This window comes from Dendrobates tinctorius, unplaced genomic scaffold, assembly GCF_039654945.1.
Source record: "Dendrobates tinctorius isolate UK_male_01 unplaced genomic scaffold, ASM3965494v1 ptg000075l, whole genome shotgun sequence".
NCBI classification, from domain to species: domain Eukaryota; kingdom Metazoa; phylum Chordata; class Amphibia; order Anura; family Dendrobatidae; genus Dendrobates; species Dendrobates tinctorius.
The window spans coordinates 40,146,885-40,168,020 of record NW_027361743.1 but is presented as its reverse complement, the minus strand read 5'-3'; the positions used below and the strand labels follow the sequence as shown (position 1 = coordinate 40,168,020).

At 46.5% G+C, this 21,136-nt stretch overlaps 1 protein-coding gene across 2 annotated transcripts in view; it reads right to left on the bottom strand.

Moving 5' to 3' along the window:
- Positions 1 to 21,136, bottom strand: part of PDS5B (PDS5 cohesin associated factor B) — a 238,732-nt gene that overhangs the window by 157,237 nt on the left and 60,359 nt on the right. For both annotated transcript variants that reach the window (XM_073583194.1, XM_073583193.1), the window contains exons 4-9: positions 20,510 to 20,596; positions 19,485 to 19,582; positions 18,458 to 18,584; positions 16,611 to 16,691; positions 13,054 to 13,194; positions 12,715 to 12,830 (exon numbers count right to left, since the gene is read on the bottom strand). In XM_073583194.1, the coding sequence (XP_073439295.1) occupies positions 12,715 to 12,830; positions 13,054 to 13,194; positions 16,611 to 16,691; positions 18,458 to 18,584; positions 19,485 to 19,582; positions 20,510 to 20,596 (650 nt within the window). The remainder of the gene's footprint in view (positions 1 to 12,714; positions 12,831 to 13,053; positions 13,195 to 16,610; positions 16,692 to 18,457; positions 18,585 to 19,484; positions 19,583 to 20,509; positions 20,597 to 21,136) is intronic.

Here is a 21,136-nt window from a genome sequence, read left to right as displayed (position 1 = left end):
GAGCTGGGGCGAGGGCTGCGGCTAGAGCTGGGGCGAGGGCTGCGGCTAGAGCTGGGGCGAGGGCTGCGGCTAGAGCTGGGGCGAGGGCTGCGGCTAGAGCTGGGGCGAGGGCTGCGGCTAGAGCTGGGGCGAGGGCTGCGGCTAGAGCTGGGGCGAGGGCTGCGGCTAGAGCTGGGGCGAGGGCTGCGGCTAGAGCTGGGGCGAGGGCTGCGGCTAGAGCTGGGGCGAGGGCTGCGGCTAGAGCTGGGGCGAGGGCTGCGGCTAGAGCTGGGGCGAGGGCTGCGGCTAGAGCTGGGGCGAGGGCTGCGGCTAGAGCGAGGGCTGCGGCTAGAGCTGGGGCGAGGGCTGCGGCTAGAGCTGCGGCTAGAGCTGGGGCTAGGGCTGCGGCTAGAGCTGGGGCTAGGGCTGCGGCTAGAGCTGGGGCTAGGGCTGCGGCTAGAGCTGGGGCTAGGGCTGCGGCTAGAGCTGGGGCTAGGGCTGCGGCTAGAGCTGGGGCTAGGGCTGCGGCTAGGGTTGGGGCGAGCGCTGGGGCTAGGGTTGGGGCGAGCGCTGGGGCTAGGGTTGGGGCGAGCGCTGGGGCTAGGGTTGGGGCGAGAGCTGGGGCTAGGGTTGGGGCGAGAGCTGGGGCTAGGGTTGGGGCTAGGGTTGGGGCGAGAGCTGGGGCTAGGGTTGGGGCGAGAGCTGGGGCTAGGGTTGGGGCGAGAGCTGGGGCTAGAGCTGGGGCTAGAGCTGGGGCTAGAGCTGGGGCTAGGGTTGGGGCTAAAGCTGGGGCTAGGGTTGGGGCTAGAGCTGGGGCTAGGGTTGGGGCTAGGGTTGGGGCTAGAGCTGGGGCTAGGGCTGGGGCTAGAGCTGGGGCTAGGGTTGGGGCTAGGGTTGGGGCTAGGGTTGGGGCTAGGGTTGGGGCTAGGGTTGGGGCTAGGGTTGGGGCTAGGGTTGGGGCTAGGGTTGGGGCTAGGGTTGGAGTTAGAATTCGGGGGGTTTCCACTTGTACATCAGAGTGTCTCCAAAAACGACATGGAGCCTGCCATTGATTCCAGCCTATTTTGCGTTAAAATAGTCCCTCCTTTCTGAGCCCTGCCACGCGCCCAAATAGTGGCTTTCCCCCATATACGGGGTATTGGCGTACTCCGGAGAAATTGCACAACAAATCCTGTGGTCCATTTTCTCCTGATACCATTGTGAAAATTAAGTTTGGTTCCAAAGTAAATTTTTTGTGAAAAAAGTAAAAATGTTCATTTTTTTCCTTCCACATTGCTTTAGTTCTCATGAATCATCTGAAGGGTTTATAAACTTCTTGAATGTGGTTTTGCACACCTTGAGGAGTGCAGTTTTTAGAATGGTGTCACTTTTGGGTATTTTATGTTATATTGATCCCCCCAAACTCACTTTAAATGTGAGGTGGCCCCTAAAAAAAATGGTTTTGTAAATTTTGTTGGAAAAATAAGTAGCTGGTCAAATTTTAATCCTTATAACGTCCTAACAAAAAAAAAAAAATTTGTTTCCAAAAATTGTGCTGATGTAAAGTAGACATGTGGGAAATGTTATTAACTATTTTGTGTGATATGACTCTCTGGATTTAAGGGCACAAAAATTAGAAGTTTGAAAATTGCCAAATTTCCAAAATTTCTGCCAAATTTCCATTTTCTTCAGAAATAAACGCAAGTCATCAAATAAATTTTACCACTAACAAAGTCTTAAGGTACTGTCACACTTAGCGATGCACCAGCAATCCCGACCAGCGATATGACGCTGTCAGGATCGCTGGTGCATCGTTAAGTGGTCGCTAGTTAGCTGCCACACAGGCAGATCTCACCAGCGACATCGCTGGGGTCGGGGGTCGCTACTTACCTGTCACACTAGGCGATCCTGCGTCCTCCCGCCCGGCTCCACGCTCGTCTCTCCACAGGAAGCGCCGCAGGAAGCTGACGACGAGAAACAGTCCAGCCTGTTCTCGTGCGATCAGCGATAAGCAGCGGGGGAGTGGGTCGTAGGTAAGTATCACACACAGCGATATCGCTAGCAATATCGCTATAACGTCACAAGTTATAGCCATACTGCTAGAGATATCGCTTAGTGTGACAGGCCCTTTAGAGTCAGTGGGATCCATTGAAGTGTTCCAGAGCTATAACCTCATAAAGAGACAGTGGTAAGAATTGTAAAAATTGGCCCGGTCATTAAGTACCAAATCGGCTCGGTCACTAAGGGGTTAAGTGCACAGCGCACCTCTGCTCTTGGCTTACACTACTACAGGAGCTTTTCCTGCAACATTGCCATACGCCTCCACCCACCAGACAGAGGCAGAAGGCCTGTTCTTTTGCCCTCTCTCTTGTAGATATGTGCTTACATACTTACCATATTTATTGGTCCATAAGACGCATTTTTAAACAAGAGTTTTCCTTCTTAAAAAAGTGTGCGCGTCTTACAGTCAGGAGGCAGCTTCCTGTGAGAGGAGAATGCAGACACCATGTCCTTCCCGATCACAGAGAGCTGCTGTCACTCCTCCCGTCTCACACTGATCTATGAGATATGTGAACAATGTCAAAAGAAAAGGGGAGAAATGGAGTCAGCTCACCGGAGACGTGGTAACAGGATACAGCTGATGATCTCGCATAGAGTTGCCCGGGACCAGGCTTGTTTTCAGAGAAGCAAAAAAGGGGAATTCCAGAGAGATGGTAGAGAAGTATATGAAATCCACGATTTATTGAAGAAATAAATTAAAAAGATGATGGCGATACAACCAGCGGCACACAATACCAACGCGTTTCAGATTGGAAAGCCTTACTCATGGTTACATATTGCGTGTTAAAGCTAGGAGTACATATAGTAAGACATCAATCACATGATAGTGGATATCCATTGGAACTAGAGCACAATACTAAATACAATAATTAAGGGAGAATTCCTTATAACAGAAAAAAATTCCAGGACTTTTTAAGTTTATTGTAAAATCAGATCCTGTCTGATATTTAGACCTGATGGGGTTCTAGTATTTAACATGAAACTAAGTCCAAAAGAATTCTCTGTTTAAAATCTTCCTTTTGACATTAGCTCCCCTTATGGACCAATGGACATATTGTGTGCCGCTGTATGTATCACCATCATATCTTTTTAATTTATTTCTTCAATAAATCGCAGATTTTATATACCGTTCTTATCTACCATCTCGCTGAAATTCTTGCTTTTTGATCTATGAAATAAGTACAGAGCAGGAAAGGAAACTTACCAGGAACTGTACGGAGAATGCTTTTTTTTTTTTTCCAATTTTCTGCTGTCTAAAGGCTGTGCTCACAATTGCGTAAAGCATTATTGATCTACAGGGCAACGTTTAGATTTACAAAGCTTAACCAGTCAGGCCTAGGTCATTTTACTCCGCTCTAGAGCAGAGATTTTTTATTTTTATCATACGCGCACTTTTAACAGCTTTAACACAAAAAAAAAAGTTCTCATCCCTCCCTACTAGGGATGGGTGGACCCATGGATGTTTGGGTCAGTCAGGTTCAGCCGAACGTTAAGAAAAGGTTTGGTTTGGGTACCAGAATGATGCCGAACCCGGACCCCATTCAAGTGAATGGGGGCCCCGAACATCTGGCGGTTCTCATGCTGCCATGAGACAGTATGGGAAACATCGGCTCTGACTGCTGGTAACCTTACTGAAGTCATGAGTCACAGCCCCTGGTGTCACACAGAGGACAGCGTGTGAGCCAGCAGCTATTTCTGGAGGTGAAAAAGTTACCGCTGATCAGGCGTTGGCTGATTACTACTCATCACCGCACGCCTGGGTATTCACCAGTCAGCGCCTGCGCATATTAAGATAGATATAATTAGAGCAGTGTGTGTAGCTTACTGTTCATGTACTTAGCTAAGAAATTAAATTAAAAAAAAAAGGCAAGAGGGCTGGTGTTATTATTCTGCAAAGGGGGCAATAAACATGGAGCTTCCCAGGCTATGAACTGCAATAACCTGACTGGCGTCAGGGCTCATGGAAGCGGCTGGATTCACACGCTACTGACTGTGTTCCGGCTGTTTTGCTGAGTGGTCACATTACTTTTGTCACTGCATCAAGATGTAGTAGAGTTGGTGATTGACTTAAGATGGATTTACAGTGGACCCCTTTGGATTATTATTTTTTGCATGGTAATAAATGGATAAGAGAGTCGAGAAGTATTTTGTACAATTAAAGGACTTTTCTCTGCGTGTATATAATACTTTTCACTACGGGGTTAGGAATGGGGATGTCTGATAGACGCCTCTCCATTACTAACCTGTGGACCTGATGTCAGTGGACAATACACAGCTGAAATCAACCCCAAAACCATTAACCCGCTTGCCAATGCACCAGGACAAGTGGGAAGAGCCGAGAACAATCACCAGAATTGGCGCATCTAATGGTTGCACCATTTCTAGGGCGGCTGAGGGCTAGTATTAGTCGCCAATATCCATGACCCCTTCCCAGCCTATTAATATCAGCACGCAACTGTCTTCTTAGTCTTTGCTGATTATTAAAAATAGGGGGGCTCACATCATCTTTTTGGGTTCCCCCTATTTTTAATAACCAGTAAAGGCTACGCAGACAGCTATGAGCTGATAATAATAGCCTGGACATGGATATTGGCATCTTTCCATAACAACACCAGCCCTTAGCTGTCTGTTTTCCCTCAGGTGGTTAATAAAAATGGGAGGCACCCCACATTTTATTTGTAATAAATAAATGAAAAAAAAAAAAGCGGAGTGGGGTCCCCCTATTAATAACCAGCTGAGGGAAAGCAGACACGATGATCCCAGTCTTCTTAATCCAGTCTATGGAGCTCCGTTCAGAGAACGCAACTCAATGGTTTGCAGCAAAAGCTACTGCCGGGTCTCACAGTGTGCTTTATGACAACCTGGCTGCTGTGAACTGAGGGGACTTCGCAGTTGCTCATTAGTCCAGTACTTGCAAGAATCGGCACCTGTGAACGGAGGTAACCTTAATGACATCTCCATTCACAGCAGCTGGGTCTTGCAGAGCACAGTGCAAGACCCGACAACAGCTGCTGCTCCAGTCTATGGAGCTGCGTTCTCTGAACGGAGCTCTATAGATCGGAAGAAGACGACTGGGATAGCGGTGGTTCCTCCATTTGGACTACGACGAACTGGTGTGTATTTGATTTTTTAGTTAATATTTTTTTAAATAAACGAGAGAAAGAGGGAAATTTTTGGTAAGTGTTTTTTTTTCCTCAAAGATAGATGCCGCCCCATTACTATCATCTGGGCTTGATGTTAGCAGACATTACACAAAATACATAAAGAAGAAAGTGGATAGGCACATTCCGTCCCGTGCAAAATAATTCTTTATTGTGGCATCAAGTTACCAACAGCAGGCGGATAAAACCATGGAGCAAGTACAGACGACGATCGTTTCGCGCTTACATTGCGCTTCAACAGGTCAAATTACACAAAATACAGCTGACATCAACCCCAAAATATTACCCCGCTTGCCACAGCACCAAAGCAAGCGGGAAGAGCCGGGCAAAGCGCATCTAATGGTTGTGCCTTTTCTGGGGTAGCTTCGAGCTGCTATTTTTTAGGTTGGGGAGGGCCAATATCCATGGGCCTTCCCAGCTGTCTGCTTTTTTTTTTACATGGCTTGCTGGCCAATCAGTCATGCCAATACTTGTGATGGCTGTGATGGGGCCAGAAGTTCCCTCACAGGAAAAGCTTGTTTATTGGCTTGTTGATATGGAGTTAATGTGCAGGTTAACAGTGTTATTAAGCTGTCTGGCTCCTGCACGCAGCCAAATGCAGCGGGGAGAAAACCACCATGGTTACTTACCGGTAGCCGGTTTTTCCGGAACCCATGACAGCACACCTGACACCTAAGAGAGATCCGCCCCGCCAGGACAGGAACCTACTGAGATATAAGGGGCAGCACCTCTCCCCCGCTTCAGTTGGTTACAGAGCATTGAGAGGACTTCCCAGTTAGTTACATGTTAATCCAACACATCACACAAATGTACCCTACTAATCGTGCACACCCATACGGTGAAAAGGGGGGGAATATACGGGTGCTGTCATGGGTTCCGGAAAAACCGGCTACCGGGAAGTAACCATGGTGGTTTTCCCTTCACCCATGACAGCACACCTGAGAGATTTTTGGAGACTACGAAACACCTTAGGGAGGGACCACCGCTTGCAGCACCCTTCTACCAAAGGTTAAGTCAGCAGAGGAGGATAGATTTAATCTATAGTGCTTAAAGAAGGTTGAAGGTGAGGCCCAGGTAGCGGCCTTACAAATTTGTTCAAATCGATACCTCTGCCTTTTCAGCCCAGGAGGTCGCCACGGCTTTGGTGGAATGAGCCTTGATGCCGTCAGGAATCGGAACACCACTAGCTGAGTAGGCTACACTAATGGCCTCCCTAATCCATCTGGCAATAGTCCCTTTTGATACCCCACAGCCCTTCCTGGCACCCTGGAAGGCTACAAATAGGGACTGGGACCTCCTCCACTGGCTAGTGACATATGTATTCTAGCAGGGCTCTCTTAACATCCAATCTATGAAATTTTTCCTCCAGTGAACTCTTTGGATTATCGCAGAAGGATGGGAGGATGATCTCCTGACCTCAATGGAAATCTGATGCTACCTTAGGCAGATAAGCGGGGTCTGTTCTTAATATCACCCTGTCCTGAAAAACTTGTGTATAGGGTGGATTTACCGAGAGAGCCTGCAAGTCGCTTACTCTACGGGCCGATGTAAGGACCACTAAAATGATCGTTTTTAGGGTCAGATATTTTATGGGTAGCGGATGTAAAGGCTCATACGGTTCTTTTGTAAGGGCCTCTAGTACCAGGTTTAAATCCCACGGGGCTATTCTGAGTATTGGAATAGGCCTAGACCTATGGCAGGATTTGATAAATCTGGCTACCCATCTATTTGCTGCCAAGTTGCAGTTATAGAGTGCTCCTAGTGCAGATGCCTGAACATTCAGAGTGTTTACCGCTAACCCCTGCTGCATCCCTGATTGTAAAAACTCCAAGATGGCACTAATCGAGGGTTCTTGTTCTAACGGCTTACCTAGGAACTGCAGGAATTTATTCCATGTTCTGCCGTAGATATTGGTTGTCACCGGTTTCCGACTCTTTAGCAGGGTGGCCACCAACCCGGGAGACAAACCTCTATCCATTAAAAGCGACCTTTCATATTCCACGCCGTCAGATGGAATCCTTTGACTTGAGCGTGGAATATTGGACCCTGAGCTAGTAGGTACGGGATTTCTGGCAGAACCCATGGATCGGAGAGGGACATCATTCGTAGCAGCACAAACCATGGCCTTTTTGGCTAAAATGGAGCTATTAGAATTACCCTGGCTTGATCGTTCCTGATCTTCTTGACAACTGTTGGGATCAGAGCCACTGGGGGGGGAACGCATAGGCTAGCCTGAAGTCCCACGGAATCTGCAGTGAGTCCACAGCCCATGGTTCTTCCCTCGGGTTTAGTGAGCAAAACCTCTCTACTTGCCTGTTTTTGTTGGCAAAGAGGTCTATCACCGGTTTCCCCCAAAGCTGTGTTAGTTTTTGAAAAACGGACCGATTTAGAGCCCATTCTCCTTGCCTCAGAGTATTGCGGCTCAGGATATCTTCCTCTATGTTTTCTGCCCCTTTTATGTGCAAGGCTGTTAAGGAGTGTAGGTGATGCTCCGCTCTGCCAAGAATGTCGCCCACTGCCATCATTAGGGAGTGAGACCTTGTCCCCCCTTGGTGGTTGATGTACGCCACCGTTACTTTGTTGTCCGACATAATGCGGACATTGCTACCCATGAGTAGGGGAATGAAGTGAACTAAGGCTTTGTTCACTGCCCACAGTTCTCTCAGGTTGGAAGATGCCCCCATTTCTTGAGGACTCCAGGAACCCTGGGCCACATGACACCTTAGGTGTGCCCCCCCCACCCCAGGGAGCTTGCGTCTGTCAGTATTACGTCGGTCGTCTGTCTGTCCCAAAGCATTCCCGAAGCCAAGTTTGTACTGTCCAACCACCAGTTGAGAGAGTCTCTGGTCTCTAAGGAAAGCTCCAGCCTTCCTTCTAAACGCCCTCTCAGCGATCTTTGTGCTGACAATATCTCTCCCTGGAGCTGTCGGGTGTGAAATTGAGCCCACCTGGCCGCTGGAATACAGGCCGTCAGGGTACCTAGCAGAGACATTGCGTTTCTCAATGTCATAGGAGGTTGGTCTCAGGCCGCCAAAGCCATGTTCTGTACCTTTTCTATTTTGATATCCGGAAGCAGACATGCTTGCTGTTCTGAATCCAGGATAAATCCCAGGAAAGTCTGTTTCCTTAAGGGCTGTAGTTTTGATTTTTTGAAATTTATTATCCACCCTAATTCCTGTAAGGTGTCGGTCACCCGGCTCAACTGTGCCGTATAGTGGTCCTCTGAGCTGCCCACTATAAGGAAATCGTCCAAGTAGGGTACTATGACCGTATTCTGAATTCGGAGGAAGGCGGTTACCTCCGCTATGACCTTGGTGAAAAACCCTCGGGGCTATAGATATGCCAAATGGAAGAGCTCTGAATTGGAAATGCCCGAGTATGCCCTGGATATAGAGAGCCACTCTCAAGTATTTTTGGTAATCTGGATGGATAGGGATGTGATAATACGCATCCTTTAAATCGACTACAGCCATAAAACAATTTTGATGTTGCAGCTTTATGGCTGTAGCCACCGATTCCATCTTGAAGGATTGATTCCTTATCCACAGATTGAGACCTCTGAGGTTTATGATTGTCCTGAACGACTGATCTGTTTTTTTTTTATCAGAAAAAGGGGGGAATAAAACCCCCTTCCTTCCTGTGTGTTTGGGACTTCGGAAAGGACCTGCTTGTCTATCAGGCTCAGGATCTCTGATTCCAAGGCCAACTGTTCTTCGATCGCCTTCCTGATAGGGGTAATGATAAACACTGCTTTTGGCTGGCGAACAAAGGGGATTCTCAGGCCTTCTCTTAAGATGCCTAGGATCCAGGTATTGGAAGAGATCTTCCCCCTGTCCTGGGAAAAAGAGTGCCAATCTCCCCCCTACCGGGATGCTGGCGTCATTGTGGAGATTTCTTTGCAGTGGAGGTGCCGCCACCAAACATAAATCCTGACTCCTTTTTCCTTCCCATCTTCTCCTATCGGCCGGAGGACGACCCCTATTGAATCTTCCCCTCTGAAAGGGCTGTCTTCTCTGGTCTGTCGGGAACCTGGGAAGCATTTCTTCCTATCGCTCGCCTTTTCCAGGATGTCATCCAAGTTTTTCCCAAATAAAAACCATCCATCACAGGGGAGAGAGCACAACTTAGCTTTAGATTGCAGGTCACCTGGACAGCCTTTAAGCCACAACGCGCATCTGGCGGCATTCGATAAGCCTGCCGCCCTAGCTGTCAACCTCAGAGTCTGCCGAGGTGTCTGCCAAAAAAGCTGCTGCCCAGTGCAGGAGATGCATATCTGCCAATATCTTTTCTCTTGGGACCTTTGACGCTAGCCTCTCTTCTAACTGCTGCAGCCAAATCATCAGGGAGCGCGCCGTGCAGGTGCCTGCTATTGCTGGCTTTAATCCTCCCGCTGTTGCTTCCCATGCATGCCTCAAACAGGAACCAGCTTTTTTATCTAGCGGGTCCATAAGAACCCCTGAGTCTTCTAGGGGTGGGGCCGACTTTTTGGAAGACCTGGACACCGCTGCGTCAATCTTTGGGACTTTACCCATATTTCCGCATCTTTGTGCTCAAATGGGTATCGCCTCTTGGAGGCGGAGGGAAGAGCCCCTGATCTCTCGGGTTTCCTCCATTCTCTCTCAATAAGCGCTTGGATCTCTTCATTCACTGGAAAGGTCTGTTTTTTCCTTTAAGCCCCCCAAACATGACGTCCTCTAGGGATTTAGCCGCTTTCTCTTCCTGTAGGCCCATTGTTGTTCTAATGGCCTTTAGGAGAGCATCCGTGTCTTCTACGGGAAAACATGGCTTACCCCCCGTGTCACTGTCTGAGGAGTATGGCTGTTCGGTCTGAGATAAGGCCGAAGAGGAGTCTGAGGGAGAACTAGGGGGATTCTTTCTACCTTTCCTCCCTTTCTTCAAAAAGGACTTAATTGAACCCTCCATCTCTGACATAAGGGCTGACATCAGGTTAGCTGCGAAACTAGGCGCTAATTCTGCCATGGTTCGCTGAATGCAACTGGCGCAGAGATCTTTCTGCCAGTCTCTTGCTAGGGGAGTTTTATATATGGCGCAGTCCCTATTATTCTTCTTACTTCCCGCTTTTTTAGGTTTTTCCTACAGGGTAAAACATACAACAGGGAACCCCTATTAACATAATGCTAGCATTCACGAAGATCACTCACCACCCGTAATCAAGGGTACCGGACTTGGAGGCTGCGTCGGAGCACGTGACCTGTGCTCTTTGGACCTTGAGGAGTCTCCCGACATGCGGCTGGAGTGGCTACCATGTTTGTGGCCGGAGGGTTGTGAGGGAGGCAGAGACAATGATCGCTCCTGTTCTGACTCCATCTTGCACCGCCTGCACTGCTGCTGTTCCTCGATTAAATAGTGCGCCTCCGACCTTGTGGGTGTCTCCTCCCCTCCCCCCTGCGACCGCCGTCCGACCGCTTCAGAAAGCCGGCGTCGCACCCGGCGCCATGACACCGTCGCCTTTTGCTGAAGTCAGCCGGCACATTAGAATCATAGAATCGTAGAGTTGGAAGGGACCTCCTGGGCCATCTGGTCCAACCCCCTGCTCAAAGCAGGATTCGCTAAATCATCCCAGTCAGATGTCTGTCCAGCCTCTGTTTGAAGACTTCCATTGAAGGAGAACTCACCACTTCTCGTGGCAGCTTGTTCCACTCATTGATCACTCTGTCAAAAAGTTTTTTCTAACATCTAATCTGTGTCTCCTCCCATTCAGTTTCATCCCATTGCTTCTAGTCTTTCCTTGTGCAAATGAGAATAAAGTTGATCCTTCTAGAATGTGACAGCCCTTTAGATATTTGTAGACAGCTGTTAAGTCTCCTCTCAGTCTTCTCTTTTGCAAACTAAACATTCCCAAATCCTGCAACCTTTCCTCATAAGACATTCCTATGATCCTCTGCGCCGCTGACGTCAGCGGCCGGAAGACGCCCGCGGCTCTCCCCTGCTAGATGTCCCGGGGATTGTGATCGTGGGCGCACGCGAGGGGAGGGCGGCGCGGTGGAGCTTCCAGGAGCACCGGGATCCCACCTGCGCCCACACGAACCCGGAGCCCAGGGGGTCACCGGAGACTGTGCCTCCAGCAACCGATGGCCGGCGCTACAGTTAAGACTCCTGTTCTTCCTGCGCCGGGACGGGCCTGGGCTTCTTTTTTTTTTCTTCTTTTTTTTTCTTCGCCATGATAGGCACCGCAGCCAGTGGGATTCCCTCCAGGACAGGAACCCAACTGAAGCGGGGGAGAGGTGCCGCCCCTTATCTCTCAGTAGGTTCCAGTCCTGGCGGAGCGGATCCCTCTCTCAGGTGTCAGGTGTGCTGTCATGGGTGAAGGGAAAATGATCTTTATTCTCCCTGCCAGCATTCAGTCATGGGGTAGCGTTGGTTCAGTCACCGCTCTGAGTATACAGAGCAGCTGCTGTAACTGTGCCCCCGATCCTGACTGACAGCCAGCTGCAATGTACAGCCAGTGTCAGTCAGGGCCAGGGGCACGGTTACAGCAGCCGCTCTGTAAACTGAGAGCAATGACTAAACCAGCTTTGCCCCCCGAAAGCTGGCGGGGAGAATAACGATCATTTTCTCCCCGCTGCATTTAGCTACGTGCATGCGCCGTACAGCATCATAACATTGTTAACCTGCAGATTAACCTCATATCTGCAGGTTAACGGCAATATTCCCAGCGACAGGTTCCCTTGCAGTTTAACATATTAAAGTTCTTTTTATTGTGGATTTTCCCTGTAACTAGGGCTGGCATATTAGCTTCAGTTAAAGCTGGTTCAGAGGAGGAAGCAATGTCAGTGCTTACTAATGTGTATACAAAAGCAATGGTTCAGAACTGTGCATAAAAATATCAAGAAGGTAAAAATGATAGTAGTATTACTCGGCACTAACTAGGATGTGTGGCAATAGGTGTAAATTTATTTACAATTAGGTCAGCCCAAAGAAACAGCTTATGACGTTTCAGTGCTACATGGACCTTGATCAGAAAATTGCTGTAATGTCATGTGATGCAAACAATCACGAATGTGGGTTGAGAATTCACACACTGTGTCAGCAGAACAGGTGCAAGGTGTCTGCGTTGTAGTATTGTGACTAAATCACACATTACTGCAATTATTTGATGAAGGTCCATGTATGAACAATGTATACACAAAACATTATTAACTGTTTCTTTGGACTGACCTAACTGTAAATAAATTCACACCTACACACATCCTACTGAGTGCCAAGTTTTACTACTACTATATACGCGGATTGCAACCCTACTCAGACACCTCACCAACCCCAACCCATACTGTAGTGTCGTATACGATTTTTCTAAAGAAAGTAAATATGGTAATAAACCATGTTTATCTTTTCTGTCAAGAGTCTGGCTGTGTCTGACAGCCGACTCTCTGCCTCCACAGCAGCATGATCTTATACAAGCTGCTTACAATACACTGACATTTAAGAATGCTAGTTCAAAGTGAAGTGTAGGCTGCCTGGACGTTCAAAGTCTATGGGCTGTCCAGTAGTAGATAATTAAAATTACACTTACCTGCCCAGATAACACTGCCAAAGGGGTTTATTCTGAGCTGCCAATTCAGAATCCTTAGCTCCAAACATTTTTGCAAGAAGTTTCACCACCTGCAGTCGCTCTTCATTATCATTACTCTGTGTCAAACAAATGTGATGAGATTCATTGTCAGTAACCCTCATTTCTCTCCCCTCATATTTTCATTTACCTAAGTCTAAGGGAAAAGATGCATTAGAAAAACATGGCTGCTATGTCTGGAAAGTGCACTAGACACGTCCACGGGCTTTGTCGCATACATGTGGACACGTATTTTAGAGTCAGCCCATCAGGATAATCATAATGAACTCCACAGACACTCACCTTAAGCTTAAACTCCAACTGAGGTAATACAGATAAGAGCAAATGGCTGTCTATATTATACAGCTCCAGAATCAAGTCAAAAACATGTTCTGACAAGTCGCTGATTGAAGTTTTACCAAGCATGAGGACTTGGTTAAAAAACTGCAATATAAACAAGAGAAAACAATATATTACAACATAATATTTTTTTTTGTTAAAGTACAGACATTTTATTGTTTTAAAGGTATCTAAAATGTTAGGTATATTGTCAAGTAGTTTTTAGTAAAGAAAAAAAAAAACACACACATATACACACACACACACATACATACACAAAACAGCCTAATTCAGAAGTCAGGGTTTTTCCTCATACACAAAAAAAGTTAGAGTTTCATCAGTGCTTGATCAGTGTATTACTTTTTACCACTAAAGTCATCAGGTTTTCTTGGGTTTAAAAAATAAAAATAATGAACTGATAGAGGTTTCTCAAGCTTCTCTTATCAACACATGGAGGGTATCCGAGTGCTATCTGATTTTTTTTCATGGATCCATAGACTTGCTTTGGCAAGTTTGATCTCAAACTGGAATCTAAAATCAAACACATCCATCTCCCCGATTTTGTGCGGACCTCGAAGTACGCAATCATACATGGACATGTGAGCAGCACCATGAACTAAGTATAAGTTCTCTCCGTGAAAAATACTGACCAAACTAGTACGAGAAAATAGGGATTTTTGTGTACTCACCGTAAAATCCTTTTCTCCGAGCCAATAATTGGGGGACACAGGACCATGGGTGTTATGCTGATGCCACTAGGAGGACACTAAGTGAACATAGAAAAAAACTGACTCCTCCTCTGCAGTATATACCCTCCTGCTGGCTGAGTTCGGTAACAAAGCAGTAGGAGCTTCCAACAACTAACAAGAATAAACTAAGTCAAAACTAAGCACGAAAATAAGCCATTAGGCTAACAGGGTGGGTGCTGTGTCCCCCAATGATTGGCTCGGAGAAAAGGATTTTATGGTGAGTACACAAAAATCCCTATTTCTCCTACGACTCATTGGGGCAAACAGGACCATGGGACGTCCTAAAGCAGTCCCTGGGTGGGGAGCACACAACTGCTAATACCCCATGTACCACCAAATTACAGATGTGGTACTGCCGATTGCAGAATTCGCCTGCCAAGTGCTGCATTTGCAGAGGTCTGAGATTATATCTTGTAGTGTTCTGTAAAGGTATGCAAGCTGGACAAAGTCGCAGCTTTGCAGACCTGTTCTGCTGACGCCTGACGCCGAATGGCCCAAGAGGCACCCACTGACCGAGTGGAGTGTGACTTAAACCCTGTTGGGACAGGTATGCCCCTGACACAGTAGGACACCTGAATCGCCGAGCAAATCCACTTGGCTAGTGTGGCCTTTGAAGTGGCTAGACCCTTCTTATGCCCCTCTGAAAACAAGAACAAAGCATCTGACTTGTGGAAAGGGTCCGTCCGCAAAACGTACCTTCTAAGAGCTCTAACCACATCCAGTGGCTTGAAAGAAGCATCCTGTAGCACTCCGAGAACCAAAATTAAGGTCCCATGGTTCCAACGGCATTTTATAGGGAGGTGCCACATGGGAGACACCTTGACTGAATGTTTTCACTTGTAATCTGGTGGCCATCTTGCGTTGGAACAGGACTGATAAGGCTGAAATTTGGCTAGTTTCACATTTGCGTATGAAGGAGCTGTGGCAACCGCATCAAATTCCAACATGTGTTCGACACGGGTCGGCGCATCGCCAAAACGACGCATGCGGAGGCATCCGCATACATCCGCACAATCTGCGTACCCAATGTTAAAGATAGGGTACTCAGGCCGCATGCAGAAGTATGCGGACGTAGGCGAAGCTGACCGAAGGAGGTGCGGCAGTGGGTGGAGCTTCACGGAGGAAGTCCGCAGCCCTCCGTAGCTCCTCCATACGCAAATGTGAAACCGGCCTAAGAGCGAGACCTGACTCCAATCCGGATTGCAGAAATTCTAGGATGGAAGGAACGGAGAACACTAGAGATCGTCCATGGTCTTTGCACCATGAGAAGAAGGTTCTCCAGGTGAGATGATAAATGCGCGGGCTTCCTAGCACTAATCATGGTGGAGATCACTTCACGAGAGAATCCTGCTTGAGCTAGAATCCAGGATTCAACAGCCACGCCGTTAAAGATAGGGCCCCAGAGTTCGGGTGGTAAATCGGGCCCTGTGAAAGTAGATCCGTGCGATCTGGTAGCCGCCAGGAAACGTCGGCGACAAGTTGAACTAGTTCTGCGGCCAGTCCGGCGCGACTAGAATCACTGGTACCCCCCTCTGCTCTGATTTTCTTGAGGACCCTTGGAAGTAAGGGGAGCGGGGGACATACGAAAGTCGAAACTAATGCCACAGAAGAACCAGGGCAACCGCTCCGATGGCAACTGAATTGTGTGGCAGTGCAATGAACTGGGGAACTTTGTTGTTTAGGCTTGAGGCCATGAGATACACATCCAGGGTCCCCCAGCGACGACAAATCTGCTGAAAGACCTCCAGATGAAGAGAGCACTAGCCCGAGGCAAGTCCCTAGCGACTGAGAAAATCTGCCGCCCAATTCTCTACACCAAAGATGTGGAACGCAGAGACGACCGAATGGTTCCTCTTGGCCCATCGGAGGATGTGACCCACCCATCGGAGGATGTGACCCACTTCGTGCATGGCCGTCCTGCTGCGAGTGCCCCCCCTGACGGTTGATATACGCCATGGCCGTGGCATAGTCCGATTGGATCCTGATGGGGTGACCTGCCAGGAGATGATGAAAAGCAGAAGTGCCAACCTGATCACTTGCATCTCCAAGATGTTGATGGTGAGACACGACTCTCGAATGGACCAACGACCTTGTGACGTGTGGTGGCGGAAAAACGCACCCAGCCAAGAAGACTGGCGTCAGTGGTCATCACTAGCCAACATACTGGAAAAAAGGACTTCCCTGCGGTTTACCAGCGGATTAGCCTGCGGTTTAGCCATGCGGTTTCACACCTGTACAATGGAGAAGGTGTGAAACCGCTGCGGATTCCGCACAAAGAATTGACATGCTGTGGATTTGAACCCGCAGCAAATCCGTGCGGAAAAATCCACAGCATGTGCACAGCATTTTTCAGTTTACCATTGAAAACAATGGTACTGTACAACCACCTAAATCTGCTGCGGAACCGCAGAGCCTGAAGTGCTGTGGATCCGCAGCAGAATCCGCAACATGTGCACATGGCCTAAGCAAGAACTGGATCAATTTCAGCCAGCAGGAGGGAGTATACTGCAGAGGAGGAGTTAATTTTTTTTCTATGTTCACTTAGTGTCCTCCTAGTGGCAGCAGCATAACACCCATGGTCCTGTGTCCCCTCCAATGAGGCATAGGAGAAAAAAATGATGTCTGAATAAACCCCAACAGTTACTGCACTTAGAGGGTGGGACTCGTTTCTCCTCTCACTCACCAAAGTATATTAGTTGAAAAAAAACACAACAACATTTGAGAGGGAGTAGAAACAAAAGCAAAAAAACAAACCATTACAATAAATCTTACGTTAGTAATGTACGGCTCGATAGCTTGAGCAGTTCTCTTCAGCAGAGCCTTAGCCAGATCATACGCTTGCTTGTTTAAATTCTGAAAGGAAAAGAAGAAAATAAATACCATATTTTTCGGATTGTAAGACGCACTTTTATGATTCCCAAAAATAGGGGGGAAATGGGGGAGCGTCTTATAAACCGAACACTTCTTACCAAGGGGTCAATGCTACGGGCCCGGAGCAGGGGGTGTTGCATTGGTGGCACAGCAGCGAGCGGTACCCCTGCGGTGGCATATGGCGGCCAACCTTCTTCTGGGGTCCAGCTTCTCACTCGGCGCAGATGGAGAAAAGCCGAGATCTCCATCCACGTCTGCCTCTACGCAATGTCTCCAGGAAAATGGCCGCAGATGCGGCGCAGATGGAGATCTTGACACCAAGATCTCAGATGAGATCGCAGCGCCAAGATCTCCATCTGTACATGCGCTGCCCCGGCAGCCATTTTCCCGGAGTCCACAGCATAGTAAACAGTGCAGGGGGTTCTGAGCTTTCACAAAATATTGGCGGAACCCCCGCACCACAAAACACCTGCACCGCTACTCTTGCCTCCTCCAGCAGCGACCCTTTGGACCCCGCTTCACCGCAGCCACCACCCCCGGGAAGCAATAAGACGCCTGGATTGTAAGAAGCACCACCATTTTATTAAAACAAGTTTGCTTTTTTTCTTAATTTTCTCTTCAAAATTTGGGGGGTGCGTCTTATAATCTGGTGCGTCTTATACACCGCAAAATACAGTATATTATTTTAATTAGTCTGACAGGGGAGTGTAAGGCTATGTTCACACACTGCCTTTTTAATAAAAAGCTGATTTTAACAGCCAAAAGCAATGAGCTTTCAGAATTCTCATGCACACTTTTTTTCCTGACCGAATTTGAAAGTGGCTGCGCTTTTGAAAACTTCAACAAGTGTAATTAAAATAAATCAAGCTTTTTTTCTTATTTTTATAGCGTCATAGTTAAAAAAAAAAAAATAATAAACTTGCAACTGGTAGCTACAATATTAGCTACAGAGAATGAGGATTCCAGCCCCTCATTCTTGCAGTACAATCCTACAGCTACATGGACTCATGAGCTTCTCAGATCTTCTGGTCGAAACGCGTTGGTTTGCTGTCTGGGACGTCCTGTCTATATTTATGTTCCTGAAATAAATTTGAGGATTGTATTCCACTCACAGAGTGACGGATATCTCATTACTGACTACAATATTAGACTTCTACTTTTTTCCAGCAGCAACAGGGAAATTAGCAGCAATATACCGACTCAGATTCTATTTGCATTACCAGTATTAACTGAGTGTGCTCTGATCTGGGCAAAACTCATTGAGCTGGGGAGAGGGAGGAAGTGAGCTGTGACATCACCTTTTGCAAATAATGGATTCTTTGCCATTTAAAGCATATGGATGTGTTACCTGTTAATCATTTAAACCATACCTGTGATGATGAGACTACTGGAAAGTCTCAAGTATAAGCCTAGTTTTAGGCCTATTAGATAATATAATAATTTATTGTATTTTTCAATTAACATAAAAACACAACCTTTGGAAATTTTTTTAAAGATATTACCTGTAAATGCAAAAGTTTATGAAAGGGCTTGTCCAGTGCTTACTGGAGGACAGCTCCATATCATCTAGTGGCGGATGTGCAATATCCGGCAGCAGCCATTATATAAGCTGATAAAGCTATGCGGTGCAGCACCTCAACTGAGCACATCCAGCTACCGCCGACACCAGTAACAGTTGATCGGAACGACCTGATATAGCGACATTATGCTAAAATACTTAAAATTACAATTAGCGAGGAAAAAAGTACCTTGTGTGCTGGAACCAGATTTACCAGTACAGTATCCAACAATTCCTGAGAGACCGTGTCTCCTTCACATATAATTGAGCTCATCAAATCCACCATATGCATATGAACCTTCTGATTGTGGCCATTGCTGAAATTATTAAAATTGAAAGATAACTAATAAAATAGGAGACCATGTGAATACAAAAGGAAACAGACTGTGTAATTTAAAGGGGTGGCCTCCCAATAACGATGCATGACATTCATAGGATCCTTCCTGACGAGGTCCCCTTGATCATGTGCACTCAGATGAACTCACATGGCCACGAACAGAAAGAGCAACCACTTTTCCGGTCACTAAAAGTGGGAGATGAAATTGAACCGTGGATCAGGAGACCCTGGAGATTGGTGCAGGTCTCATAGGTCTATTTGGCATAAATGTATCATAAGACAACCCTTCTAAGCTTTAGGCTAGGTTGAGTCAAGGCGGCTAGGCTACAGATTTTCCATTTGTGAGGGGAAATTTGCAGCATCACAGTAGAAGAAAAGTGGATGAAATTTTACCTATCTGTCACAGAAAAATCTGCAGAGAATACGCCCTTGTGGTATGAATTGCAAAAATGCAGCATGTGATGGCAACGCATAGACAAATAATAATATTCCAGATTGGTGAAACCGTAGCCGACAGATGTACAACACAGCTTAAGAAAGATAAAAAAAAAAAAATGGTTTGGCATACATCAGAAACAAAAAGTATACAAATACATTCAGCATGTACACCAGAACATACAGTATACCAGATGATGGGCAATATGCCAAAAATGTGTAATGCCATTTTTTCTTTATGTCAAAAAAAAAAGTCATAGTTCAGCTCTCTTGCTTATTATACATTGGAAAGAGTCATCACCATGATGGGAATAATATTGTGCACAATTAAAAATTAAATAAAACAATATCTGACAAGAGTTAAAACATGAAACATTGTACATCGGCTGCATTTCCCTTTATGGGATACATAAAAATAGTGTAATATCTATTTTTACACACTTACTTGATCACAGAAAATAACGTGCGATACAGCTGAGTGAAAATTTCATTACTGTCCTCCAATTCAAAGCAAATGTTGTAAGATTTCACCCATGCAATATTCTGAGGGGAAGAAGAAAATAAATGTGTTTATGTCTAGTTAATGAAGACATACAATTAAAGGGTTGTCCAATAGTGATGAGCGAATGTGCTCGGATAACGTGTTATCAGAGCATGCTCAGGTGTTATTTGAGTGTCTTGGGTGTGCTGTTACACAGCAGCAACACATGCATGGATTGCCCGTTTGTTAGGCAATTCCCTCATGTGTTGCAGAGACTCGAACATATTATCCGAGCACGCCGAAGGCACTCTGATATCACCCAAGCATGCTTGGATAAAACGTTATCCGAGCACGTTCACTCATCACTAATGTCCAAGCTTGAGACCAAAGACTGCAGTCGCCGTGACTGCAGACTGCCGAATAGTGACAATGTACTGACCAACAAAGCCATCAATAACCTGTGTCTTCCATATATCTCTGAACTAATCTCCAGTTATCTTCCATCACGTAATCTCGGGTCTTCCCAAGACCTCCTTCTCTCCTCATTACTTATTCGCTCCTCACCCAACCGCCTCCAAGACTTCTCCCGAATATCCACCATCCTCTGGAATTCTTTGCCCCAACATGTCCATCTATCAACCACATTCGGATCCTTCAGACGGAATCTGAAAACCCACATCTTCAAGAAAGCTTATAGCCTGCATTGACCCTGTTGCCTCCTCACCAACACCAGAGCTGCTGCAACCCCCCAACCTACTGTCTCCTTCCCCACCATCCTGTAGAATGTATGCCCGCAAGGGCAGGGTCCTCTCCCCTCTGTATTAGGCTGTCATTGTTTGCTTACTGTAAGTGATATCTGTAATTTGTATGTAACCCCTTCTCATGTACAGCACCATGGAACCAATGGTGCTATATAAATAATAACAACGTAATGTCCACAGTCACGATTCCCTAGTATTGGCAGTGGGAGCTTGTCCAGGTGCAATTACCTCAAGCAAATAGAAGTATCTGTTAAACTGTGGACTCTTTGTATCCTCAAGGCCTTTGAGTTGTCGCGTTATGAACATAAATATATCCTACGGAAATGAACAGAATTATTGTAAAAACTTAACTCCAATAATTTTAATACCTAAAAGACAAGAAAGGGCTGCAATTTTAAAGAGAAAAACATACTGCAGCTCTTGCTTCATTCATACTTTAGTATCTTGAAAAACTTGACCTTTTTCATACATTTAACTTGCTTCTTTACAAATAGAGTAAATTTATCATGTTCATCTCAGATACAGCAGCATAAAGACGCTCACTGCTCCTATATCAATGCAATGGCAATAATATGATAACTTTGTATTCCTCAGAACAAAAATTCGGGTGCATCGTCTCGCATATATCTACTAAGCTTTGTTCCTGTTATTTAGGAATAAACTGACAACTGGGTGTTACCAGACAGGAGTGTTTTCTACACCAACATAGTCCAATCGGTGCGGATAGTGAGAATTGTGAGGACACAACCTTTAACAAGTTATTTTCTCCATAGTACAAGTCTTTAGCAGATATGATGGCAGAGGTGATAAATCATCTATAAATGTGCTGTCTCATGATTGCCGGTTTCAGATATA